Source organism: Macaca mulatta, chromosome 1, assembly GCF_049350105.2.
Source record: "Macaca mulatta isolate MMU2019108-1 chromosome 1, T2T-MMU8v2.0, whole genome shotgun sequence".
Lineage (NCBI taxonomy): Eukaryota > Metazoa > Chordata > Mammalia > Primates > Cercopithecidae > Macaca > Macaca mulatta.
The window spans coordinates 186,818,270-186,841,835 of NC_133406.1; the positions used below are offsets into that span (position 1 = coordinate 186,818,270).

The 23,566-nt window shown below is 40.6% G+C and overlaps 1 protein-coding gene and 1 non-coding gene across 5 annotated transcripts in view; both read left to right on the plus strand.

The window, feature by feature from the left end:
* NDC1 (NDC1 transmembrane nucleoporin) overlaps positions 1 to 23,566 on the plus strand; it is a 66,371-nt gene that overhangs the window by 38,139 nt on the left and 4,666 nt on the right. For all 4 annotated transcript variants that reach the window (XM_015140054.3, XM_077956101.1, XM_077956105.1 and 1 more), the window contains 4 exons: positions 1,261 to 1,311; positions 5,399 to 5,462; positions 7,643 to 7,743; positions 22,089 to 22,249. In XM_015140054.3, the coding sequence (XP_014995540.2) occupies positions 1,261 to 1,311; positions 5,399 to 5,462; positions 7,643 to 7,743; positions 22,089 to 22,249 (377 nt within the window). The remainder of the gene's footprint in view (positions 1 to 1,260; positions 1,312 to 5,398; positions 5,463 to 7,642; positions 7,744 to 22,088; positions 22,250 to 23,566) is intronic.
* On the plus strand, positions 23,420 to 23,555 carry LOC114675105 (small nucleolar RNA SNORA58). Its single transcript, XR_003726203.2, has one exon. It is a non-coding gene; the product is annotated as a small nucleolar RNA SNORA58 (small nucleolar RNA).

The following is a 23,566-nucleotide window of genomic DNA, read 5'->3' on the forward strand; positions in this document are numbered from 1 at the left end:
TTGCTGATGGAATGACTTTATTAATAGGGAATTAATGGTTAAAGGCATTTTATAAACTTCAGGATCCCATATGGCTTTATATGCCATTAGTACTGCCGTGTCACTTTTACCCAACCAGACATGTGCTGCTTACTGCAGCCTTCTGACTAGTCATGCAGCTTTGGGTGAGAGTATGGTAGGAGCAGATTCACTTTTAAGTTAGTTCGGTTAGCTTTTAGCTGATACTAAGAACATTTTTTCCCCCGGGATTGTCAACTAGTAGAAAACTACTTTGTGTCTTAAGATATTTTTTTTCCTGTAATCTCAGCACTTTGCGATGCCAAAGTGGGAGCATTGCTTGAGCCCGGGAATTTGAGACCAGCATGGGCAACATGGCAAAACTCCATCTCTACTAAAACTACAAAAATTAGCTGGGCGTGGTGGTGCATTCCTGTAGTCCTAGCTACTTGGGAGGCTAAGGTAGGATGAATCACCTGAGCCCAGAAAGCAGAGGTTGCAGTGAGCTATGAGTATGCCACTGCACTCCAGCCTGGGTGATAGAGTGAGACCCTGTCTCAAAAAACAAGATTTTTTTTTCCCTGTGAGAGAAAGATTCTCTTTTTTGGGGTATTAAGAGGTTAAAGGGCAGGACAGTTATAGAGAATTGAGAAATAATATGGCCTTGAAAAATATCTCCAGTCTGTAATCCTAGCACTTTGGGAGGCTGAGGTGAGAGGACTGCTTGAGCCCAGGAGTTTGAGACCAGCCTGGGCAAGATGGTGAGACCCTGTCTGTACAAAAACATTTAAAAATTAACTAGGCATGGTGGTATGCCTGTAGTCCCAGCTACCCAGGAGGCTGAGGTGGGACAATCTGTTGAGCCCAGGAATTTGAGGTGGCAGTAAGCTATGATCATATAACTGCACTCCAGCCTGGGTGACAAAGCGAGACCCTGTTTCTGAAATAAAAAAAAAAAAAAATTTCACCAAAATCACTTAGAATTTTTTTTTTTTTTTTTTTTTTTTTAATGTCAGGCCTTTAATTTGGGGGTTAAATGTGTATACATGGGAATACAGTTTAGGTTAGTTGGCTCATCTTGGTTATCTAATTTATAGTACAAAGGTATTTAGTTACATGGCGTATCTAAGTATTCTTTGCCCACAAGATGTGAAGTGTTTCATTTTTTTATTTAAGTTAGTGTCTGGAAGAACTAGGAAATGTGTTATATTAGAATAGAATTTAAAAGGTAAATGTGTTAATTCTTCCTTTTTTCCAACTCAGGTTAAGAATTTCTTGTCAAAACGGGTGCTGATAATGTATTTTTTCAGTAAGGTAAGAATATGTGGTTATAGCGTTGGGAATGGGGAGGGAGGAAATGAAATATGAAATAAAGTAGCAGATAGGATCTGACTTGTAAATATTTTATAGCTTAATCCTATCAAGCCAGGCAGCTTTGCATAGTGCTTCACTGAACCTCCGTTTTAACAATAGTTGCCCTAGACACACATCTCACTTCAGTGGCTTCCGAAGCTTGACTGTCTAGTTGGCTCTCCAGTCTCTTGGCTGCTGGCAGCTTTGTGTTGATAGGCAACATGGACCCCTTCCTGCTGTCTGGATCTTCACAAAGTGAACAAATTTGTGTGACTATCTGGTGCTTCTTGACTCATGTCCTACAAGCATCTTTGTGACCAGTTTGGTGTTCAAAAGAGAGATGATGATATCACAGGTGTTAAATTTATGATGAATAAAAAGTTATAATTCAGACCACACATGAAATGACTCCCCAACTTGTGTATCCGCTGTTCCAGCTGCCACAGGAGAGAAAATCTTAGTTGTAGAAGCTAAAGATTCATTCCTGTTTTTGCTGGCTGTGGCTATTGTGTCTTTAATCGTTTGATGTGCAAAACCTTTGCCCTTATGTAGGAGAAAGAATTTTTTTTTTTAGTTTTTAAAATCTAGCCTCTCTTTCTGCAGATATTGCAGTATTATCTAATGTCACACTTACTCCATTAATACCTTCAAGTGAAAGTTTATATTGGCATCTGTTATATTTATTATTTGGGAGTCATACTCTGGTGGAAAAAGAGGTCTAAGCAACCCTGATAGAGTATAGATAACACATAACACAGTCATTTCAGGGGCTTGAAACTGCTTTTCCACTATGGTGGAAGGGACGATCCACCCAACTAGCCATTAACCTTTACCAAAAAATAATCCACTCTGGGCTACCCATTAGAGGAAGGTGTCTTGTCTTCCACCAAAAGGAAGAGAGTTTGTCTGAAGTTTTACTTCAGTGCTTGATTTTAAAAGAAGGGGAAAATAACTCACCGTGAGTGTCTTATGTGTGCCATACTCTGTTTTTGCTTCAGTTCCCTCATTTAATTCTAACAGCATTCCTGTGAGATATGTATTCATGCCGGGCACGGTGGCTCAAGCCTGTAATCCCAGCACTTTGGGAGGCCGAGATGGGCGGATCGCGAGGTCAGGAGATCGAGACCATGCTGGCTAACACGGTGAAACCCCGTCTCCAATAAAAAATACAAAAAACTAGCTGGGCAAGGTGGCGGGTGCCTATAGTCCCAGCTACACGGGAGGCTGAGGCAGGAGAATGGCGTAAACCTGGGAGGCGGAGCTTGCAGTGAGCTGAGATGCGGCCACTGCACTCCAGCCCGGGCAACAGAGCAAGACTTCGTCTCAAAAAAAAAAAAAAAAAAAAAAAAAAAAAAGATATGTATTCATTTTACAGATAAAAAGTAGCCAGGTGTGATGGTGGGCTCAGAGGAGTCAGGTAGCTAGCCTAAGGCACAGAGACAGTAAGTGGCAGACCACATGGTGACCATGATCTCCTGTTTTCTTGAAAGTGAAAGGCTAATTTTGATCACAGTTTTGCAAGTGGATCTATTATATGATAAATTATAGACAGTGCTGCTATTTGATGTTAAAAAATGTAACTTAATAGGCTTGTTATATGGTACTTAATAGGCTTCATTGGGTAAATAACCAAAGACAGCATTTGTTAAAATGGACAAATTGTTCCACCCTATTCCATGGTGGTATGTTAAAGAAGGTTAGGCAGCGTGAAATCATGTCATTTGCAGCAACATAGATAGAATTGGACATCATAATTTTTTTTTTTTTTTTTTTTTTGAGATGGAGTCTTGCTGTGTCACCCAGGCTGGAGTGCAGTGGCACGATCTTGGCTCACTGCAAGCTCCGCCTCCTGAGTTCACTCCATTCTCCTGCCTCAGCCTCCCAAGTAGCTGGGGCTACAGGCGTCCGCCACCACCCCTGGCTAATTTTTTGTATTTTTAGTAGAGATGGGGTTTCACCATGTTAGCCAGGATGGTCTCGATCTTCTGCCATCATGATCCTCCTGCCTCAGCCTCCCGAAGTGCTGGGATTAAAGGTGTGAACCACTGCGCCTGGCTGGACATCATAATCTTAAGTGAAATAAGTCAGGCACAGAAAGATAAATATTGCATGTTCTTACATATGGAAGCTAAAAAATTTGATGACATGGGAGTAGAATGGAAAGATAACAGAGACTGGGAAGGATGGGTAGAGAGGGTAGGAGGAGGGTGGAGAGAAGTAGGTTAAAAGGTATAAATACACAGATAGATAGAAGGAATAAATCCAGTGTTTGATACCAGAGTAGGATGATTACAGTTCACAAAAACGTATTATACTCAGGTGATGGATACCCAAAATGCCGTGACTTGATCGTCAAGCATTATATATATGTAATGAAATTTCACATGTACTCCATAATTTGTACAAATAAAAACATTTTTTAAACGAAGGTTAGGTGGTTTTTCTTTGAGTGGGGTTGAAGGTAGACAATTTAAGAGCGATAACAAGTAGGCAGTTTTGTTGTTGTCTTTATTTTGGTTTTTTTTTTTTTTTGAGGTGAAGTCTTGTTCTGTCGCCCAGGCTGGAGGGCAGTAGCGCGATCTTGACTCACTACAACCTTTGCCTCCTGGATTCAAGCAATTCTCCCACTGCAGCCTCCCAAGTGTCTGGGACTACAGGCATGCGCCACCACATGGGCTAATTTTTTGTATTTTTAGTAGAGATGGAGTTTTACCACGTTGGCCAGGCTGGTCTCAAACTCCTGACCTCAGGTTATTGGCCCTCCTTGGCCTCCCAAAGTGCTGGGATTACTGACGTGAGCCACTGCGCCTGACCAATTTTTTTATTTTTATTATTTATTTATTTTTTTTTTTGAGATGGAGTTTCGCTCTTGTCGCCTAGGCTGGAGTGCAATGGCATGATCTCAGCTCACTACAACTGCCGCTTCCCAGATTCAGGCGATTCTCTTGCCTCAGCCTCCCAAGTAGCTGGGACTACAGGCATGTGCCACCACGCCCAGCTAATTTTTGTATTTTTAGTAGAGACAGGGTTTCACCGTGTTGGCCAGGCTGGTCTCGAACTCCTGACTCAGGTGATCCACCCACCTCGGCTTCCCAAAATGCTGTGATTACATGCATGAGCCACCACGTCCGGCCATCCCAGGCTGGAATGCACGGGTGTGATCTTGGCTCGCTGCAATCTCAACCATCTGGATTCGAGCAATTCTTCTGCCTCAGCCTCCCAAATAGCTGGGACTACAGACGCATGCCAGCAAACCCAGCTAATTTTTGTATTTTTAGTAGAGATGGGGTTTCAGCATGTTGGCCAGGCTGGTCTCAAACTCCTGACCTCAAATGATCTACCCACCTTGGCCTTCCAAAGTGCTAGGATTACAGGCATGAGCCACTGCACCCAGCTAAGTTTTTTTCTTTTTCTTTTTCTTTTTTTTTTTTTGAGATGGAATTTCACTCTTGTTGCCCAGGCTAGAGTGCAATGGCACAATCTCAGCTCACTGCAGCCTCCACCTCCCGGGTTCAAGCGATTCTCCTGCCTCAGCCTCCTGAGTAGGTGGGATTACTGGCGCCTGCCATCATGCCCAGCTAATTTTTTGTATTTTTAGTAGAGACGGGGGTTTCACTGTGTTGGCCAGGCTGGTCTTGAACTCCTGACCTCGTGATCCACCTGCCTTGGCCTCGCAAAGTTCTGGGATTACAGGCCTGAGCCACCGTGCCCGGCCCCAGCCAAATTTTTTAAAAAGAATTTCTGTAACCATTCACTTAAGTGATCTTTGTACTAATCCTCCAAGGTGGTTTGAGTATATGTAACTTTAAATTAGAAACTGAGGCACAGAGATTTAGAGACTTGGCAAGAGCCACACAATGAGTTGATGGTAGAATGCTTTGTTGTATTAAATGAGTAATCACCAAGTTAAATATAAAATAATTTATTTTAAATTTTAATTATTGAGAGGCAGCTGTGAATTTTTTATTTTATAGTCTACATATTTAATTAAAGGAAACAATGGAGTTTTCAGGGGAACTCACTTAAATGTTTTTGTTTTTATTTGTAGCACCCAGAGGCCTCCATTCAGGCTGTTTTTTCAGATGCCCAAATGCATATTTGGGCATTAGAAGGTAAGCATTGGCTGTGAACTGTAACTGTGATTTTAACTGTCAGTTAAATATTGAAGTATCATCCATGAAAGATGAAAGGTCAGTTCTGGTCCTTGATCTCAGTCTTTGAATGTACAGATTCGTTTTTATATCTTTGTTTTATTTAGATCATTTTGAAAAATATATTTAGGCGTACTTCGATTTGGGCACAATTTTTTCTTGTATGTAAGCAGAGAAACTGAGCCTGGGTTCTTTTTTTTTTTTTTTGAGACAGGGTTTTGCTCTGGTCCAGGCTCAAGTGTAGTGGTATGAACACGGCTCACTGTATCCTCGACCTCCTGGGCTCAAGCAATCCACCTCAGCCTCCTGAGTAGCTGGGGCCACGGTTGCACACCACCACACCCTGTTAATTTTTGTTTTAAAAAAATTTTTTGGGCCAGGCGCAGTGGCTGAAGCCTGTAATCCCAGCACTTTGGGAGGCTGAGACGGGTGGATCACGAGGTCAGGAGATCGAGACCATCCTGGCTAACACGGTGAAATCCCCGTCTCCAATAAAAAATACAAAAAACTAGCCGGGCAAGGTGGCGGGCGCCTGTAGTCCCAGCTACTCGGGAGGCTGAGGCAGGAGAATGGCGTAAACCTGGGAGGCGGAGCTTGCAGTGAGCTGAGATCCGGCCACTGCACTCCAGCCTGGGCAACAGAGCAAGACTTCGTCTCAAAAAAAAAAAAAAAAAATTTGGACCAGTTGCAGTGTCTCACGCCTGTAATCCCAGCACTTTGGAGAGGCCGAGGCAGGCGGATCACCTGAGGTCAGAAGTTCGAGACCAGCGTGGCCAGCATGGTGAAACCCCTTCCCTACTAACAACACAAAAATTAGCCAGGCATGCTGGCATGTGCCTGTAATCCCAGCTAGTTGGGAGGCTGAGGCTGGAGAATCACTTGAACCTGGGAGGTGGAGGCTGCAGTGAGTCGGTATCATGCCACTGCACTCTAGCCTGGGTAACAGAGCGCAACTCCTTCTCAAAAAAAAAAAAAAAAAATTTTTTTTTTTATAGAGATGAGATTATCCAGTCTGGCCTCGAACTCCTGGGCTCAAGTCATCTTACTGCCTTGACCTCCCAAAGTGCTGAGATTACAGGTGTGAGCCACCACACTTAGTCTTTTTGTTTGTTTGTTTTAAGAGATGGAGTCTTGCTGTGTCTCCCAAGATGGAGTTCAATGGCATGATCATAGCTCACTGCAACCTTGAACTCCTGGGCTCATGCAGTCCTCCTCCCTCAGCCTCCTGAGTAGTTTGGACTACAGGTGCATGCCACCACACCCAGCTAAAGAGACAGGGTCTTGCTATGTTGCCCAGGCTGTCGAGCCTGGATTCTTTTGTATCTTTCTCTACTTCAAAAAAGTGCAACAGATAGATTGTTTTTAACTTATGTTAACTTATGTTAATTATGAAAACTTAGTTGTTAAAGAGCTGTTTCTTTTCATCATATAGATACAACCTTCTCAGTGCTTAAATGATGCTCAGAGGCCTTTGCTGACCATTCTCTGAAAAGTATCGTCCTCACAAGCTGTATGCCCTTACCACATGGTTTTTTTTTTTTTTCCTGGCACATATCATTACCCAACACTATATTATTTTTAAAATTTTCTTCCTAATAGAATGTAAAGCCAGAGACTGTTATTTTATTCATAACTAATGCAGTTGAGTACTTTTTTCAGTGCCTATTCCAATTTTTTTGCCCATTTTTCTATTGAATTGCTCCTCTGTTTATTTATTTATTTATTTTTTATTTATTTTTACTTTTTATTTTCGAGACAGTGCCACTCTGTTGCCCAGGCTGGAGTGCAGTGGTGTGATCTTTGCTAACTTCGACCTCTGCCTCCTGGGCTCAAGTAATCCTCCCACCTCAGCCTCCCGAGTAGCTGGGACTATAGGTTTGTGGTGCCACACCTGGCTAATTTTGTATTTTTTGTAGAGAAGGGGTTTCACCATGTTGCCCAGGCTTGTCTCGAACTCCTTGGTTTCAGCGATCTGCCCACCTCAGCCTCCCAGAGTGTTAGGATTACAGGTGTGAGGCACCATGCCCAGCCTTTATTTCTTTTTATATTCAGAATATTAATCCTTTCTAAAATAGATGTATTTCAAATAGTTTTGCCTAATTTTGATTCACTTTTAACCTTTTTTTCTTTTTTCCCTTGAGGTCTGTCGCACTTAGTAGCAGCATCATTTACAGAGGATAGATTTGGAGTTGTCCAGACTACACTACCAGCTATCCTTAATACTTTGTTGACGCTGCAAGAGGTAAGCAATCTGTGGGTTGGGAGGGGGTAGAGGTCATCTTCCCCTCCCACCCAGTGCTTTGCTTGTTTCCTATATATCACATTTATCGAGTGACAGAACATGTTGGAAGTTAAAATAATGTACTTTTTCGCCCTCAGGAAATTACAATCTAAAAGACAGAAAAGAGGCCGGTGTGGCTCATGCTTGTAATCCTAGTGCTTTGGGAGGCTGAGGCTGGAGGGTCACTTGAGGTTGAGAGTTTGAGATCAGCCTAAGCAACATGGCAAGACTCGGTTTTTACAAAAAATAAAAAATTAGCTAGCCATAGTGGTGTATGCATGTAGTCCCAGCTACTCAGGAGCCCGAGATGAGAGAATCATTGGAGCCAGGAGTTTGAGGCTATAGTGAGCTACCATTCCACCACTGCACTGCAGCCTAGGTAACAGAGCGAGACCCTGTCTCTATTTTAAAAAACAAAACTAAAAGTTTAGGAAGAGAAAACTTTTAATCTGCTTATAACATTTTACAGAAACAGAAAAAGAAAGTATACTAAACCTGTAGGGTATGCCCCTGGTATTAAGCACATTGTTTAAAATACTAGACTTCTGTTCACTGACAAAAGTGAATCCTTACACAATTTGTAGCTACCGAAAGTGACCTGTAATTAAATGACCCATGCAGATAAAGTGCCCTTTTGGGTTGAGGCTCAAGAGCTGAGGCCAATAGATGCCTATCACCAGGCTTGATGGCTAGTTTTAACTAATAGGTTTTCTTGGTCCTAGACTTAAAGAAGGGCAAAAAATAAAACACATGCTTTCTGCTTTGCAGCAGGCTTCTTTTTCTAACTTCATGTTGCTTGGTACTTTTTATGTCACCTTATGTCACATGACAGCTGTAAACACTAAGTGCTGGAGGCATGTAGAGATAGCATCTGGAGGCCAGGTGCAGTGGCTTGTACCTATAATCCCAACACTTGGGGAGGCTAAGATGGGCAGATCACCTGAGCTCAGGAGTTCAAGACCAGTCTGGGCAACAAGGTGAAACCCTATCTCTACAAAAAAAAAAATAGAAAAATTAGCTAGGCACAGTGGTGTGAGCCTGTAGTCCCAGCTACTCGAGAGGCTGAGGCAGGAGAATTGCTTGAACTCAGGAGGCGGAGGTTATAGCGAGTGGAGATCGTGCCACGGCACTCCAGCCTGGACCACAAAGCGAGACCTTGTCTCACAAAAAAAAAAAAAAAGCATCTGGTGGATATAGTAGGCCTTCTGGAGGAAGTGGAATTGAACTAGGCTTAAATGATAAAATGATAAAACTGGTGCATCTTTTGGTCTTGGGAAACCATTTAAGATATGAAGAGAAGCTTGGGCAACATGATGAAACTCTGTCTCTACAAAAAATTTTTAAAAAATTCGCAGAGTGTGGTGGTGTGCACCTGTAGTCTCAGCTACTTACGAGGCTGACGGGGGAGAATCTCTTGAACCCAGGAGGTAGAGGTTGCAATGAGCCAAAATTACACCATTGCACTCCAGCCTGGGTGACAGAGTGAGACCCTATCTCAAAAAAATAAAAGATAACGAAGAGAAAATATGCTTCTCCATTTCTTTCTTTAAAACTCAATTCATTTTACCTATTAGAAAATCTTACCCATCAAAACCAGTGAGTTTTTTGCTTTGAGCACTTTTTGTGAGTACTTTCTCATGTGTGTTACTTGAGATGTGTGTGTCTACATGGATAGTTTTATTATTTGTACTCTTTCCCAAGTACCTTTCTGTAAATAAATAGTTTCCTAGTAATTCCCTGCAGCTTCGAGTATTTGGTTTTTCTGACTGCACAATAGGATGACCATGATTTGGGCATATCTTTGATGCTCATAACATTATTTTTTTTCACTTTCTCAGTATAGTTAAAATAACAATAATGGTACAGTGCTTATAGTCTAGAGAGTAATTTGATATCATTATTATTTGATCTTTATAACTATCTTGTGAAGTCAGCAAGGTGGAAGTGTTTTCGCCCTTTTTTTAACAGATGAGGGAGGCTTAGTAGTGCAGCAAACTTACCTCAGATCTCACACACAATCTCCTAGGTGGCAGAGCTGGGAGTAGAGCCCAGTCTGATTGTAGGGCATTAGCAGTGCAGTAGACCTGGGAAGAAGCTACAGATCCACATCCCTTCCCCGCTTTTTTTTTTGTTGAGACAGAGTCTCTGCTCTGTTGCCCAGGCTGGAGTGCAGTGGTGTGATCTCAGCTCACTTCCACCACCGTATCCTGGGTTCAAGTGATTCTCCTGCCTCAGCCTCCTGAGTAGCTGCGAGTACAGGTGCATGCCACTATGCCCAACTGATTTATGTATTTTTTTCTTTTTTTCTTTTTTTTTTTGAGACGGAGTCTTGCTGTGTCGTCCAGGCTGGAGTGCAGTGGTGCGATCTCGGCTCACTGCAAGCTCCGCCTCCTGGGATCACACCATTCTCCTGCCTCAACCTCCCCAGTAGCTGGGACTACAGGCACCCGCCACTATGCCCAGCTAATTTTTGTTTTTTTAGTAGAAACAAGGTTTCACTGTGTTAGCCAGGGTGGTCTCTATAATCTGCATTAACTCATTCTTGAGAGTGGAGTCCTCCTGACCTAAACACCTCCCATTAGGCCCCACCTCTCAACTCTGGTGCATTGGGGATTAAGTTTCTAGCACATCCTTTTTGAGTGACAAATTTAAGTCATAGCAGGCCCTGTTTACTTAGAAATGGGAGTTGGAATGGAGAATACTTTGGAGGATACTTTGGAGGGGCAGAGTAGAACAAGGCAAAGCAGCATATTTTTGGATGTTGAGAAAAGATAGAACAAAGAGAACAGGACCAGTGACCTGATACTTAGCTTCTCAGTATAAAACTCCTCCTTATGTGGGCTTATAATGTCTATTTTCCCTTAAGCCACATCATGGTCAACCTTTTGGTCATGCTCTGCCATCATCAGATTTTGCAAACTGCCTCACAGTCTTCTTTTTTTTTTTTTTCCACTCTACATCCTGAGGTTGATTGTAATGAGTAATTCAGAGTCTGTGTGGGTAATCTGCCCGACACCCTGTCTGCACAATTCTTTGACTTCCTCCTCTTCACTACCCATTTGTATACCCTCTCAACCCACAACTATCACCTAGGCCCAATTATCCCCTGAATACTCCACCGCCAGAGCTTGAAACTCCAGGATTCTACCCTGTAAGCTAGAGTCCTTAAATGTTTTTGTTCCAAGGATTCCTTTGGCAGTCTGTTGAAGCCCATGAACTTCTTCTCAGAATCATGTTCTTAAATGCATAAAGTGCTTAGGATTAGAAAGAAAATCAGTTATATTGAAATATAATTATCAAGATGTTAAATTTATGATACAGTAATATTTGGTTTTTAATTATTGCATTACATAACAAGATCTGTCAGTGAGTCCAGTAACTTATTTTGAGGTAAGGATAAGAGGAATGGTATTTCAGGATAACTGTAACAATTGTATAGAGATACGGAGATATTGGTGATTTCTGTTGGTGACAAAGTCACAGGAACTGCTAATGCTACTACGATTTGTTGCTTACATTCATAGTTGAAGGAAATGCTGGATTTTAATTAGATCTTAGTAAAGATAAATGTGTAATTCAAGTTTGTACCCCTGGAATTTTTCCCTTAGGTCTATGGACCCAGTGTAAGAGCCCTTGCTCCAGGTGCAGCCCTTTCATGTCCTTGCTGCTTCGGTACAGTTTCTTTGATCCTACCAGGATTTCCAGTTCCTTTTCCCCATGTTCTTTGTCTTTCAGCTCCCTCCTGACTACGTATATGCCTTTCTGTATCCAGTTTGGACCTTGTAGTCTATTATTTCAACCACTTTATTACCAATTCCTTCAACTCCTTTGTCCCCATGTCCTTGAGCTGCACCCATGTGGCAGTTCCACTATCCACCCATTCTCTTGCCGATCCCTCCTGCCTTGCTTCAGGATCTTGGCATTTTTGTCCTGAATTATTACATCCTCTTGCCCCTATAGACTCTCAACTGAGTTACTTCATGCTCTGATTCCAGCCACTCTGCTATTCCCATGAGTCCTCTGCTCTTATAACCACCATAGACTATTCAGTCTCTGCCTCACACCAAATATATCTTTTTTTCTTAACTTGACTCTAACTCTGCACATGCTGCCTTTTTTTTCCTTTTTTGTCTAGAACATATTTTTCTCCTTTGGTCTGACTCTACTCTATAACTCCCCCCTCAATACTTCATTGTCTTTATTGACTTTTATTGTCTCCTCTTCATATTAGCCAGAGTAGAGGTGGGGACTTTGTCTTACCTCTATTCCCATCATCTGATATAGTAGCTGGCAAATGACAGGCACTTATTTAATGCTTGTTGGATGGCTGCTGGATTGCGTCATTGCTGGTTCAGTGGACAAAGGCTTCTGTTTTGGGGCTTAAATTTAGTGACAATTCTGATGCAATGGGTTGATTAAAATGCTCCCAAACCATCTTTTTGTTTTGAGAGGCAGGAATGTGATGTGACTCATATGATCCCTGTTATATATTTTTGGCTTTCTGTTCTTTGGTCTAGAAGGGATCAAAGTGAAGACAGTAAGTTCTAAGTATCTCTGTAATTTAAGGCAAGTTGTACATTACTGGCTTCTGGGTGTTACTAAGGAACAATTGTGTGGAACTGTTCTATCCTTTTGTTTTACTTTTCAGTATCAATAACATCAGCCATTTCACTGAATCATTAAAGGCAAAATGTGAAAGGGAAGGGGAGCCTTTCACTCTTCAAACTATTCAGAGGGCAAGGAGTAGAGTGATGGAAGTGCTAGCTAGCTCAGTGGTTTCTGCCAATGGCCAGACCATCCTGGAGATCACAGTTATTGTAAGGGACATACATACTTTCATTTGAATGATTACCATTTCTCCAACATGTTTGCAGCTGTTTTCTCAGATGTTTTTACATGCTGTTTTGGTTAATTAAAATACAAATTCATTTGAAAACATTGCTGAATTCATAGTAGTTATTTCCTTTATCAGTGGATGGACAGCAAGTATTAACCTCTGGAAGTCCACAGGATTTTACTGTTGTTTTTAAAAAGGGTGCTTACATACAAAATATTAGGAACCAAAATGACATATTTTATAATTAAAATTTTTTGGCTAAATGCGTTGGCTCATGCCTGTAATCCCAGCGTTTTGGGAGGCTATGAGGCAGGAGGATAGCTTGAGGTCAGGAATTCAAGACCAGCCAGGGCAACATAGTGAGACAGTATCTATAAAAAAACTTTAAAAATTAGCCGGATGTGATGATGCTAGCCTATAGTTCCAGCTACTTGGGAGGCTGGGGCTAAAGGATCATGTAAGCTCAGGAATTTGAGGCTGCAGTGAGTTATGTGACTGTACTCCAGGCTGGGCAACAGAGTGAGAACCTGTCTCTAGGAAAAAAAAAAATTAAACTTAGTAAAATATACATAACATAAAAATGACAATTTTTAATCTGTTTTTTAGTGTATGGTTCTATGACATTGAATATATTCACATTGTTATGCAGTCATCAGCACCATCCATCTCCAGAACCTTTTCGTCTTTAAAATATGTTTTACATTCTTTAGATAGCCTTGGTTTCTGTGGAAAGGCCGATGTCATCCTGATGAAGTTGATCAGCCCTATCTATTATATTTTTTTGCCTCATCATTTGAAGGTCAAATTTTGATGTACTTGGAATATTGATGTTTACCTTTATGCCATTCACAGATCCATCCCTCCAGTAACTATTTAATTATCAAGCAGTTAGCATGTGATACGATACAGAATGGAAAAAGACAGGGTTCCTGCCCTCCAGGAGCTTCCAGGATGTAAAACAGATAATCATACAAAGAACTACAGTTGTAGTCAGTGCCACTGTGCAGAGAAATGCAGGATGAGGCTGGGCACGGTGGCTCACGCCTGTAATCCCAGGACTTTGGGAGGCTGAGGTGGGTGGATCACCTGAGGTCTGGAGTTTGAGACCAGCCTGGCCAACATGGTGAAACCCTGTCTCTACTAAAAATACAAAAAATTAGCCGGGCGTGATGGTGGACGCCTATAATCCTAGCTACTTGGGAGGCGAAGTGGGAGAATCGCTTGAACCTGGGAGGCAGAGGTTGCAGTGAGCTGCAATTGTGCCATTGCTCTTCAGCCTGGGCAACAAGAACAAAACTCTGTCTCAAAAAAAGAAAAAAAGAAATACAGGGTGATCAGAGAACATATGACAGGTGAATCTGAGCTAGTCTTGCAAGTAGGGGATAGAGAGATGTGAGATAATTAATGGCTCCTGGAGAATGTAGGGGTTGGAAGGAGGAATGGGGGAAAGAAGGGAATATTCTTGAGGTCTGGAGCTATGGATTTGAAGGCCCAGATACCCTTGACCAACATTGTACCAGTCAGAGTCTATTCTTGGTTTCTGTAAAGTCCTATGCTGCTTTACCTAACATTTGCATAGTATTCCAAAAGAAATTGTTTAAAAAAATTTTTTTTTGTAAAACCCTGTGAGGTTAAAAGAAGGCTTATTTTGCATCCTGAAGTCTCTTTTAGAAACTGTTTTCTGTGTGAGTACAACTTATTCATGATTGTACCTAGTAAATGGTTGAGTCAAAATTGGAAACTAGGGTTTTGAACCCGAAGTCCTTCGCAGGCCACCCTTTTAGATTACCTTTGGGAGAGCTTGGCAGAGGTTTGCATTTCTTAACCTCCTTTTTCACAATAGAATGGCAGTATGGCAGATGTGTCAAAGTGTGAGATCTGGAGTCAGACTGACTTGTGTCTGAATTCCAGCTTCTACTGTTTCCTAGTTGGAAAATAACATTTATTATATTTCTTCGAATCTAAGATGCCATTAGTTGGAACATATATCTTCATTTCAGAAAGCATAAAATGTAAAAACAAAACCAAAAAGTATAGAACCAATAAATATGGCAATCTCTAAACATCAGTTTTTGTATCTGGAACATGGGAACGATGATAATGATAGCTAGCTAACTTATACGGTTGTGAAGAATAAATGAGATTATCTCTGTAAAGCCCTTGGCATGTATGACCCATAATAGGTGCTTAGTAAAGGTTAGCTCTTATTACTTTGTTGTCATTATTCCTATGCTGCATGACTTTTTTTTTTTTTTTTTTTTTTTTTTTGCGTGACAGAGTCTTGCTCTATCACCCAGACTGGTCACTGCAACTTCTCACGCTGGGCTTAAGTGATCCTCCCACCTCAGCCTCCCAAGTAGCTGGGACCACAGGCATGCACCACTATGCCCAACTAGTTTTTTGTACTTTTAGTAGAGACAGGGTTTTGCCATGTTGCCCAGGCTGCTCTTGAACTCATGAGCTCAAGCGATCTGCCTGCCTCGGCCTCCTAAAGTGTTGAGATTACAGGCGTGAGCTACTGCATCCAGCCACACGATAATTCTTATACAGGAGAAAAGATCTTTCAGATTAAAAGAAAGGTTAAGAAAAAGTATTGCTGTCAATGCTATTAGCAAGCAATCTAGCAGACATAGTATCAGATACCCAGTTTAAACCATTCATATATTATCTTCATAATTTTTGTCATAACTATATTATCACATACTATTGTCATTTAGTCATATCTTATTTCCCTGAGCTTGTATCTACTTAGTGTTTTAAGTCATTCATTTATTCTTTTTTTTTTTTTTTTTATTATAAAGAGATAGGGTCTCCCTTTGTTGCCCAAGCTGGTCTCCAACTCCTAGGCTCAAGCGATCCTCCTGCCTTGGCCTCCCAAAGTGTTGGGATTACAGGCGTGAGCCACCACGCCCAGCTAAGTCATTTATTTTAAACATAAATGTATTTAAAAGGAAATTTTATGACTATTGTAAAGGAAAACTAGTTTGACTTGCTACAAATAGAATATGGGTCTATAGTCCTTTATCTCAAACCCTAACATATATTTCAGAATTCAGATGTTTTTTAATTTTAAAAATGTGACATAGTGTGTGTGTATATATATCATATACTATATTACTTTCCTTTTGGTATCTGAGGTAGAATCCCCTTAATCAGATACATTAATGCTTTTCTCCGGTTAACTCTCTGAATATTCAGATTGAGTGGGGTAAAGTAGGATGAAGACTGGCCGGGCGCGGTGGCTCAAGCCTGTAATCCCAGCACTTTGGGAGGCCGAGATGGGCGGATCACGAGGTCAGGAGATCGAGACCATCCTGGCTAACACGGTGAAACCCCGTCTCTACTAAAAACTACAAAAAAAAAATTAGCCGGGCGAGGTGGCGGGCGCCTGTAGTCCCAGCTACTCAGGAGGCTGAGGCAGGAGAATGGCGTGAACCCGGGTGGCGGAGCTTGCAGTGAGCTGAGATCCGGCCACTGCACTCCAGCCCGGGTGACAGAGCGAGACTCTGTCTCAAAAAAAAAAAAAAAAAAAAAAAAAAAAAAAAAAAAAAAAAAGTAGGATGAAGACTGTAAATAGCCTGTGTCAGCACAGGTCATGTTTTACTGCCAGATGAGTCCACGTCAGGTCAGCTTTGCCACCAAAAGATTTACATCTTTTGTTACAACATCACATCACTTTAAAAAAAAAGATTGTCTGGGCATGGTGGCACACACATGTAATCCCAGCACTTTGGAAGGCCAAGGCTGATGGATTGCTTGAGCCCTTGGTCAATATGGTGAAATCCTGTCTCCAACAACAGCAACAACAAAATTTAGGTGGGGAGGTGCACAAGCCTATAGTCTCGGCTACTTGGGGGCTGAGCGGGGAGGATCACTTGAGCCTGGGAGGTCAAAGCTCAGTGAGCTGTGATCATACCACTACACTCCAGCCTGGGCAACAGAATGAGACCCTGTCTCACAAAGAAAAAATAAGGTTACAGAAATTTTTTTGTTTTCAGTGCTTTTTAATAACAGAATTAAGGATAAGGCAATTAAAGTGAGAAAAGTTAATGATTTTAAATTCTAGCTCGATACTCTTATTTGCTGAGGTCTCTAAACCTGAGGCCTGCTTATCTTTTGTTACAAATGTGGCTAGTGTGAGATTAGTGAGAATAAGAGAGGGGTTAAGGATACATTTACTCTAAACTGAGATTTTCCTTCTTAATTTAATGCTTATAATACCATTAGGGTGTGTTGGACCTAATTGATTTTTTGCATTTCTTTTTTGAGCATTTCTAACTACTTATAAAGATTGCTATTTTAGGACCTTTATTCTTTCATAGAGGTCTTGTACAGAACAAAGAGAGCAATTACTTATTTAAAAAATTCAACAGGGTTGGGTGTGATGGCTCACATTTGTAATCCCAGCACTTTGAGAGACTGAGGTGGGAGGATTGCTTGAAGCCAGGAGTTCAAGACCAGCTCGGTCAACAAAGCGATATCCTGTCTCTATAAAAGGTTTTAAAAAAATTAGCTGGGTGCTGTGGTGTGCACCTGTAGCCTCTAATAGTGAGGAGGCTGAGACAGGAGGATTGCTTGAGTTTGAGACTACAGTGAGGTATGATTGCACTACTGCACTCCAGCCTGGGCAACAGAGTGAGACCCTGTCTAAAAAAGCAAAAAAAAAAAAAAAAAAAAAAAAAATCAACAAAATGTATTCTCTTGCAATTATGCATGTAGGTCTGTTGGGCCCTTTTAAAATCTAAGGTATATTATAGATCTAGTGATTGTACATTTTCACTATCTTGTAACAATTTGCTGTCGATTATCCTAGGAATTATTTTATCATTACTCATTAGTTATTATGTTGTAAAAAAGACTAATATGAAAACAGAAGAATGATAAAATCATGTAGTATTGCATGATTTTTCATGAAAAGCTATATAAAAAGTCTAGACACACATCTTTGTAGTCTTTTTTAAAGCTTTCACTGAATACAATTGATAATTCATAATTTTTAAATTTTCTGTCCACAATGGTAAAGGGAAGAAAATTGCCAATAAAACAATTACTGAGACACATTGGAAGACAAATGCAGAGAGACAGATAGCAGCACTCTAGACCAGTTCTGTCCAATAGAAATAAAATGCAGTCACCTATGTACTCTTGTATTTTCTGGTAGATAAATTGGCAAAATACAGGTGACATTAATAGTACAGTTTATTTAAACCAGTATTTAAGGTAGTATCATTTTATCATGTAATCAAGATAAAATTACCAATGAGATCTTTTATATCCATTTTTACATGCTAATTCTTAGAAATCTGGTGTTTATTTTTCACTTTGTAGCATATCTCAGTTCAGACCTGCCACATTTCAGGTGCTCAATAGCTACATATGGCTAGTGGTTGCCATATTGGACAGCATAGCTCTAGACTTTAATGATGATGGTGAAATATAAGAGGAATTTCGGGACTGGGCACAGTAGCTCACGTAATCCCAGCACTTTGGGAAACCGGGGAGGGCAGATCACTTGAGGTCAGGAGTTCGAGACCAGCCTGGCCAACATGGTGAGACCCCCCGTCTCTACTAAAAATAGCAGTAAATTAGCTGGGCATGGTGGCGCATGCCTGCTAATACTAGCTACTAGGGAGGCTGAGGTGGGAGGATTGCTTGAACCAGGGAGGCAGAGGTTACAGTGCGCTGAGATCATTCGTTATTGCACTCCAGCCAGGATGACAGAGTGAGACTCCATCTCATTAAAAAAAAAAAAAAAAGAGGAATTTCAGACTGTGAACCTTCAGTTGATGTATTCTAGATATGTTTTCCTGAAACCCAAGGATTACAGAACAATAGGTTTTTAAGGAGAGAAAGGAAATGTATCTGGTATGGTATGCTTATCTAGTAAGTCATTCAACAGGAAAGACTTCATCCCACAGTATTTTATAATAAGAACTTAAATCTCTCATTTTGCTAAGAGTACACATGACCAGTGTTCCTTCATTTTCTGTTGTATTTGTGCGCCAAAATTTACTTTATACAATTTGTAAGGGGATAGGTGCTGAAGGTGGGTGTGTGTATACAAAGATAAGAAGGCAATAGGTGATGTCAAAGAAAAAAAGCCACTGGAATTGATCATTTGAATTTGTATTTATAAACCTAAGAATGAAAATGTTTTGCAGCTGGGTGCGGTGACTCATGCCTGTAATCCCAGCACTTTGGGAGGCTGAGGTGGGCGGATCACTTGAGGTCAGGAGTTCGAAACCAGCCTGGCCAATATGGTGAAACCCTGTCTCTACTAAAAATATGAAAAAATGGCCGGGCGCGGGACTCACACCTGTAATCCCAGCACTTTGGGATGCTGAGGCGGGCGGATCATGAGGTCAGGAGATTGAGACCATCCTGGCTAACACAGTGAAACCCCGTCTCTACTAAAATACAAAAAATTAGCCGGGTGTGGTGGCGGATGCCTGTAGTCCTAGCTACCCGGGAGGCTGAGGCAGGAGAATGGTGTGAACCTGGGAGGTGGAGCTTGCAGTGAGCCAAGATCGTGCCACTGCACTGCAGTCTGGGCAACAGAGCAAGACTCTGTCTCAAAAAAAAAAAACAAAAAACAAGAAATGAAAAAATTAGGTGGGTGTGGTTGCAGGCGCCTGTAATCCCACCTACTTGGGAGGTTGAGGCAGGAGAATCGCTTGAACCTTGGAGGCAGAGGTTGCAGTGAGCCGAGATCACACTACTGTACTCCAACCTGGGCATCAGAGCGATACTCTGTCTCAAAAATAAAAAGAAAGAAAAAGAAAATGTTTTGCAATTAAGGTGCAAAGAAAATGGCTGTACTTCTTTGTTCAGCAAAATTATGAGTTGTCTAAAGTTTTTTAAGGTACTGCATTTTGATGGTGCAAATACAAGAAAAAGAACCAGCAGTATTGATGAGCTAGAACCTATTAGAGATACAGCTTAAATTTGGAATTAGTATTTACAAGATGGATGTATTCCAGATTTATGCATAATAGCTGGTGAACAGCTGGTTGCATTCAAAGGACATTGCTCATTTCAGGTGTGTATACCTTCAAAACCTAGAAAATACGGAATAAAAATTTGGATTTTCCATGTTTATATTCTTATTTTCATTTTTATTTTGTTTTATTTATTTATTTTTTTAGAGACAGAGTATTGCTCTGTTGCCCAGGCTAGAGTACAGTGACATGATCATGGTTCACTGTAACCTTGAACCCTTGGGCTCAAGTAATCCTCCCACCCACCTCAGTCTCCCGAGTAGTTGTGACTACAGGTGTTGGACCACATCCAGCTAATTTTTAAATTTTTTGTAGTGACAGAATCTTTCTATGTTGCCCAGGCTGGTCTAGAACTCCTGGCTTCAAGCAATCCTCCCGCCTCAGCCTCCCAAAGTGCTGGGATTACAAGTGTGAGCCATTGTGCCTGGTCTTCTTATTTAAAGTTTTATGATGTTATTTTACATTACCTTGTCATCTGTAAATTGTTTGTAAAATGATTTTAGACTACAAAAGATATAAAGTATTCATAGGACCCAGGCAGTAATGATGATGACAGTTTTTCCTGGTATACTGAGGGTTAATCAGGATGTTTGCAAGAAAATTGAAAAGAATATAACTTTTCTATTATGATGGAACAAAATTTGATGCATTTGTTCAATCTGCCACGATAACTCTGAGTCCAATCATTTATTTTTTCTACTATCAACTTTAAAAATGTTTCCCAAGACTGGAACATGCTTGAGATAATTTTAGGTAGTAGTTGAAATTCAGTGAAATACTTAAATAGCACTAAATTCAGTGAAATTCAGTGAAATATTAAATAACACTGAAGTTACCGTGGCAGACTGAACACATGCATCAAATTTTGTTCCTTCCCCAAAACTCTACTAAACTATAGAAAAGGTATTTTATAATACATAAATCCATAAACAGGAGAGTACATAATAGCAACAAAACTTTCAAAGCTGGAAAGCGGATGGTTGAGATAGCTAACTTAGCAGATTCCAGAGGCAGATTTCAAATTGGTGGTGGGAGAAGCACAAGTAACTCAAGAACCAAGGGTGAAGGGACAGGTAGCCAAAATAAAGAGGTTTGGGTGAGAGCTGTATGAAAATTAGTTAGATCCCTAGATCCTATGCTGTGGGGTAATTGCTCCTCCTCCACTGTAGTCTGAGGTTTATCCTTTAAGAGAGAGTAGAGCACCCAGTCTGGGGGAGCTGTGGGTGCTGTACTAAAGAAGAGGGATGAGTTCAGAAGCCCTGGTGTTCTTGGCTTCAGAACACTGGGGCCAGGCCCTGTAGTCAGGATACTAGAAAACTTTCTTTGGGCACTCTGACCAGTCCAAGAAGAAAGATGTAACGTGACTGAGTTGAAGGTTCACCCTGCAAAATTCCCTGCAGATGACCCACTGTGAAGCCCCTTGTCTGTAATTCCCAGTCATGCACTTATAATTGGTGCTCAGCTCTTGAGCAGGTCCCACTTGCATTTGTGAGCGAGGATCGCTAGATTTCTGGGGAAAGTCTCTCAGGCAGAAGTTAGAGACTAAAAGGAACAAAGGGGGAAAATCAGCTTGGAAGAAACTAAAAAACAAAAAAGCTATCAGAATCCTCAGAAATAAAGGATATTGCATCTTTGGAACAAAAATAGGATGCTATTAAAAAAGAACAGATGATGTTAAAGAGCTCTTGAAATTAAGAACATGTTGGCAAACATAATTTTAATTGTTTTTGTTTTCAGTTCTTTTGGTGGTTACATTCATAACTATAAATAGTATGCTTATACCGTTATATCTTGTCAGTTTATTTTTCCATGGGGACCTCATGATGTAACAGTATCATCTGTCATTGCTCATAAATGCCTTATTTGAATTGAAAAGGAAGATAAACTATTTAGTGAATAGCTATTTCTGTAAAGTGTAAAGTTTGGTCTTTTTCTTTTTGCTGAGGTCTTTTAATAAAGCTCCTCCTGCCTGTCACACATCATAAGCAGAGTAGGACATCGGTGTTTGGCTTCAGGCTTTGCATTTTCAAGGCTATTGAATGATAGCTTCATTTCTGAGGTCAAGTCTGGATTTGTGGGGGGCCTGGTAGCTGTCATAGTAGCTGAGCCTCCCTATTGCATTGTTTATGAAAACTATTTTGACTGTGATCTACAATAAGAAATGTGTTATAGCATATCCGTAGATATGTATATATCTCTCTGTATATATCCATTTGTATCTATCTCAAATCTTAATTCTTTGGACTAAAGTGACTTTTTTCTTTTTAATTTTTAATTTAATTTAATTTAATTTAATTTTTTTGAGACAGGATCTCTGTTGCCCAGGCTGGAGTACGGTGGAACTCCTGGGCTCAAGCAGTCCTCCCGCCTCATCCTTCCAAAGTGTTGGGATTACACATGGGAGCCACAGCACATGGCCTAGGTTGACTTTCTCTATAATCTAAACTGATGTGTTTTCTTTCTTGGTGTAGGCAGTCGACAAGTACTTTAAGCTTCCTCATGCTTCCAGTAAACCACCCCGGATTTCAGGAAGCCTTGTGGACACTTCATATAAAACATTAAGATTTGCATTCAGAGCATCACTAAAAACTGCCATCTATCGAATAACTACTACATTTGGTGAACATCTGAAGTAAGTTTACCTGTTTTGATCCATGATGAGACCCCTTCTGGGGAACTTTCCTTAGAAACAGGTGTGGGAATGATGAGGCTCATGTGTTGAAAGTGTTCTCTTGGGACCTCGATGATTCTCATTGGGAACTTACAGCTTGGATGTGGACTTAATATTTATATTTTAATATTTGGCCTATCCTAAAGCTTTGGGGATTTCTTTCAAATGGACAAAAGAGGACAGAAAGTTATAAATGCAGCAAATTTAATTTTATATATATATTTTAATTACCAAAAGATCCTTAAGGGAGAAAAAAGGGCAGAAAATCCGGGTACCTTTCCAGAAAAATGTATTAAAACAATTCTGTTGTTATATCTTGGTCAGCAAACTGAAGACTTGGGGTGAGCAAAGTATTCCAGAAATGAATCCCTGGTGCTTTGTGATTCATGCTGGAAAAACACCGACAGATCACAACACCTTGAGAAACAGAACCAGAGAGAAAACCACAAATGCCAAGCCTGTTTATATTTAGTTTTATTGATGTTTACTGCTTTCCTCTTGTGAAATGATCTAGCTAGGCAGGATGAGGGATACTAGCTTAGTAACTAAACTATATTTGTATTTATCATAATTATAAATGAACTTTAGAAGACACGAGAGATTGCTCTGCTGTTTTTGTTTGCAATCAATGAATAGTTTAAGACTTCCAATTTAAATTAAAGTTAAATAAAGTTAAAAATTCAATTTGTCAGTCACCCTAGCCACATTTGAAGTACTTAATAACTACATGTGTTTAGTAGCTAATGTATTGGATAACAGAAGTATAAAATCTTTCCCTAATTCTAGAAAGTTTTATCAGATAATGCTATTCGACAATTCACTTAGAACTTTATGTTTTTTCATTTACTCTTTTCAAATACCCTGTGAAGTGTAGAAATTATCATAATTGTACAGATAGAAAACTGAGGCACAGAGGTGTTAAAACTTGCCTGATAGCACAATCTAGTGCATGTCAAACATGAACCTGAAATCAGGTATTTCTTACTCTTAAAAATCTTTCATCTTTATCTACAACACTAGACTGCCTCCAAGATATAAATTAATATGTAGGACACATTCAGAAAATACTGATGAATGTAAAGAATGAAATAAATATGACGTATATTAATGATAGAACAAAAGCAAGGAGAAGGGCATACCCGTAGACCTTGCCTGACTGTGCTCATGGCCAGGCAGGGGGGACATTGTATGCGAGATTAATTTGAAGTTCCTGCCAGCTTTAGCCAGCTTAATCAGTGGATGGATAAATAGCAGGACTGTAACATTGCCCTGGGGGAA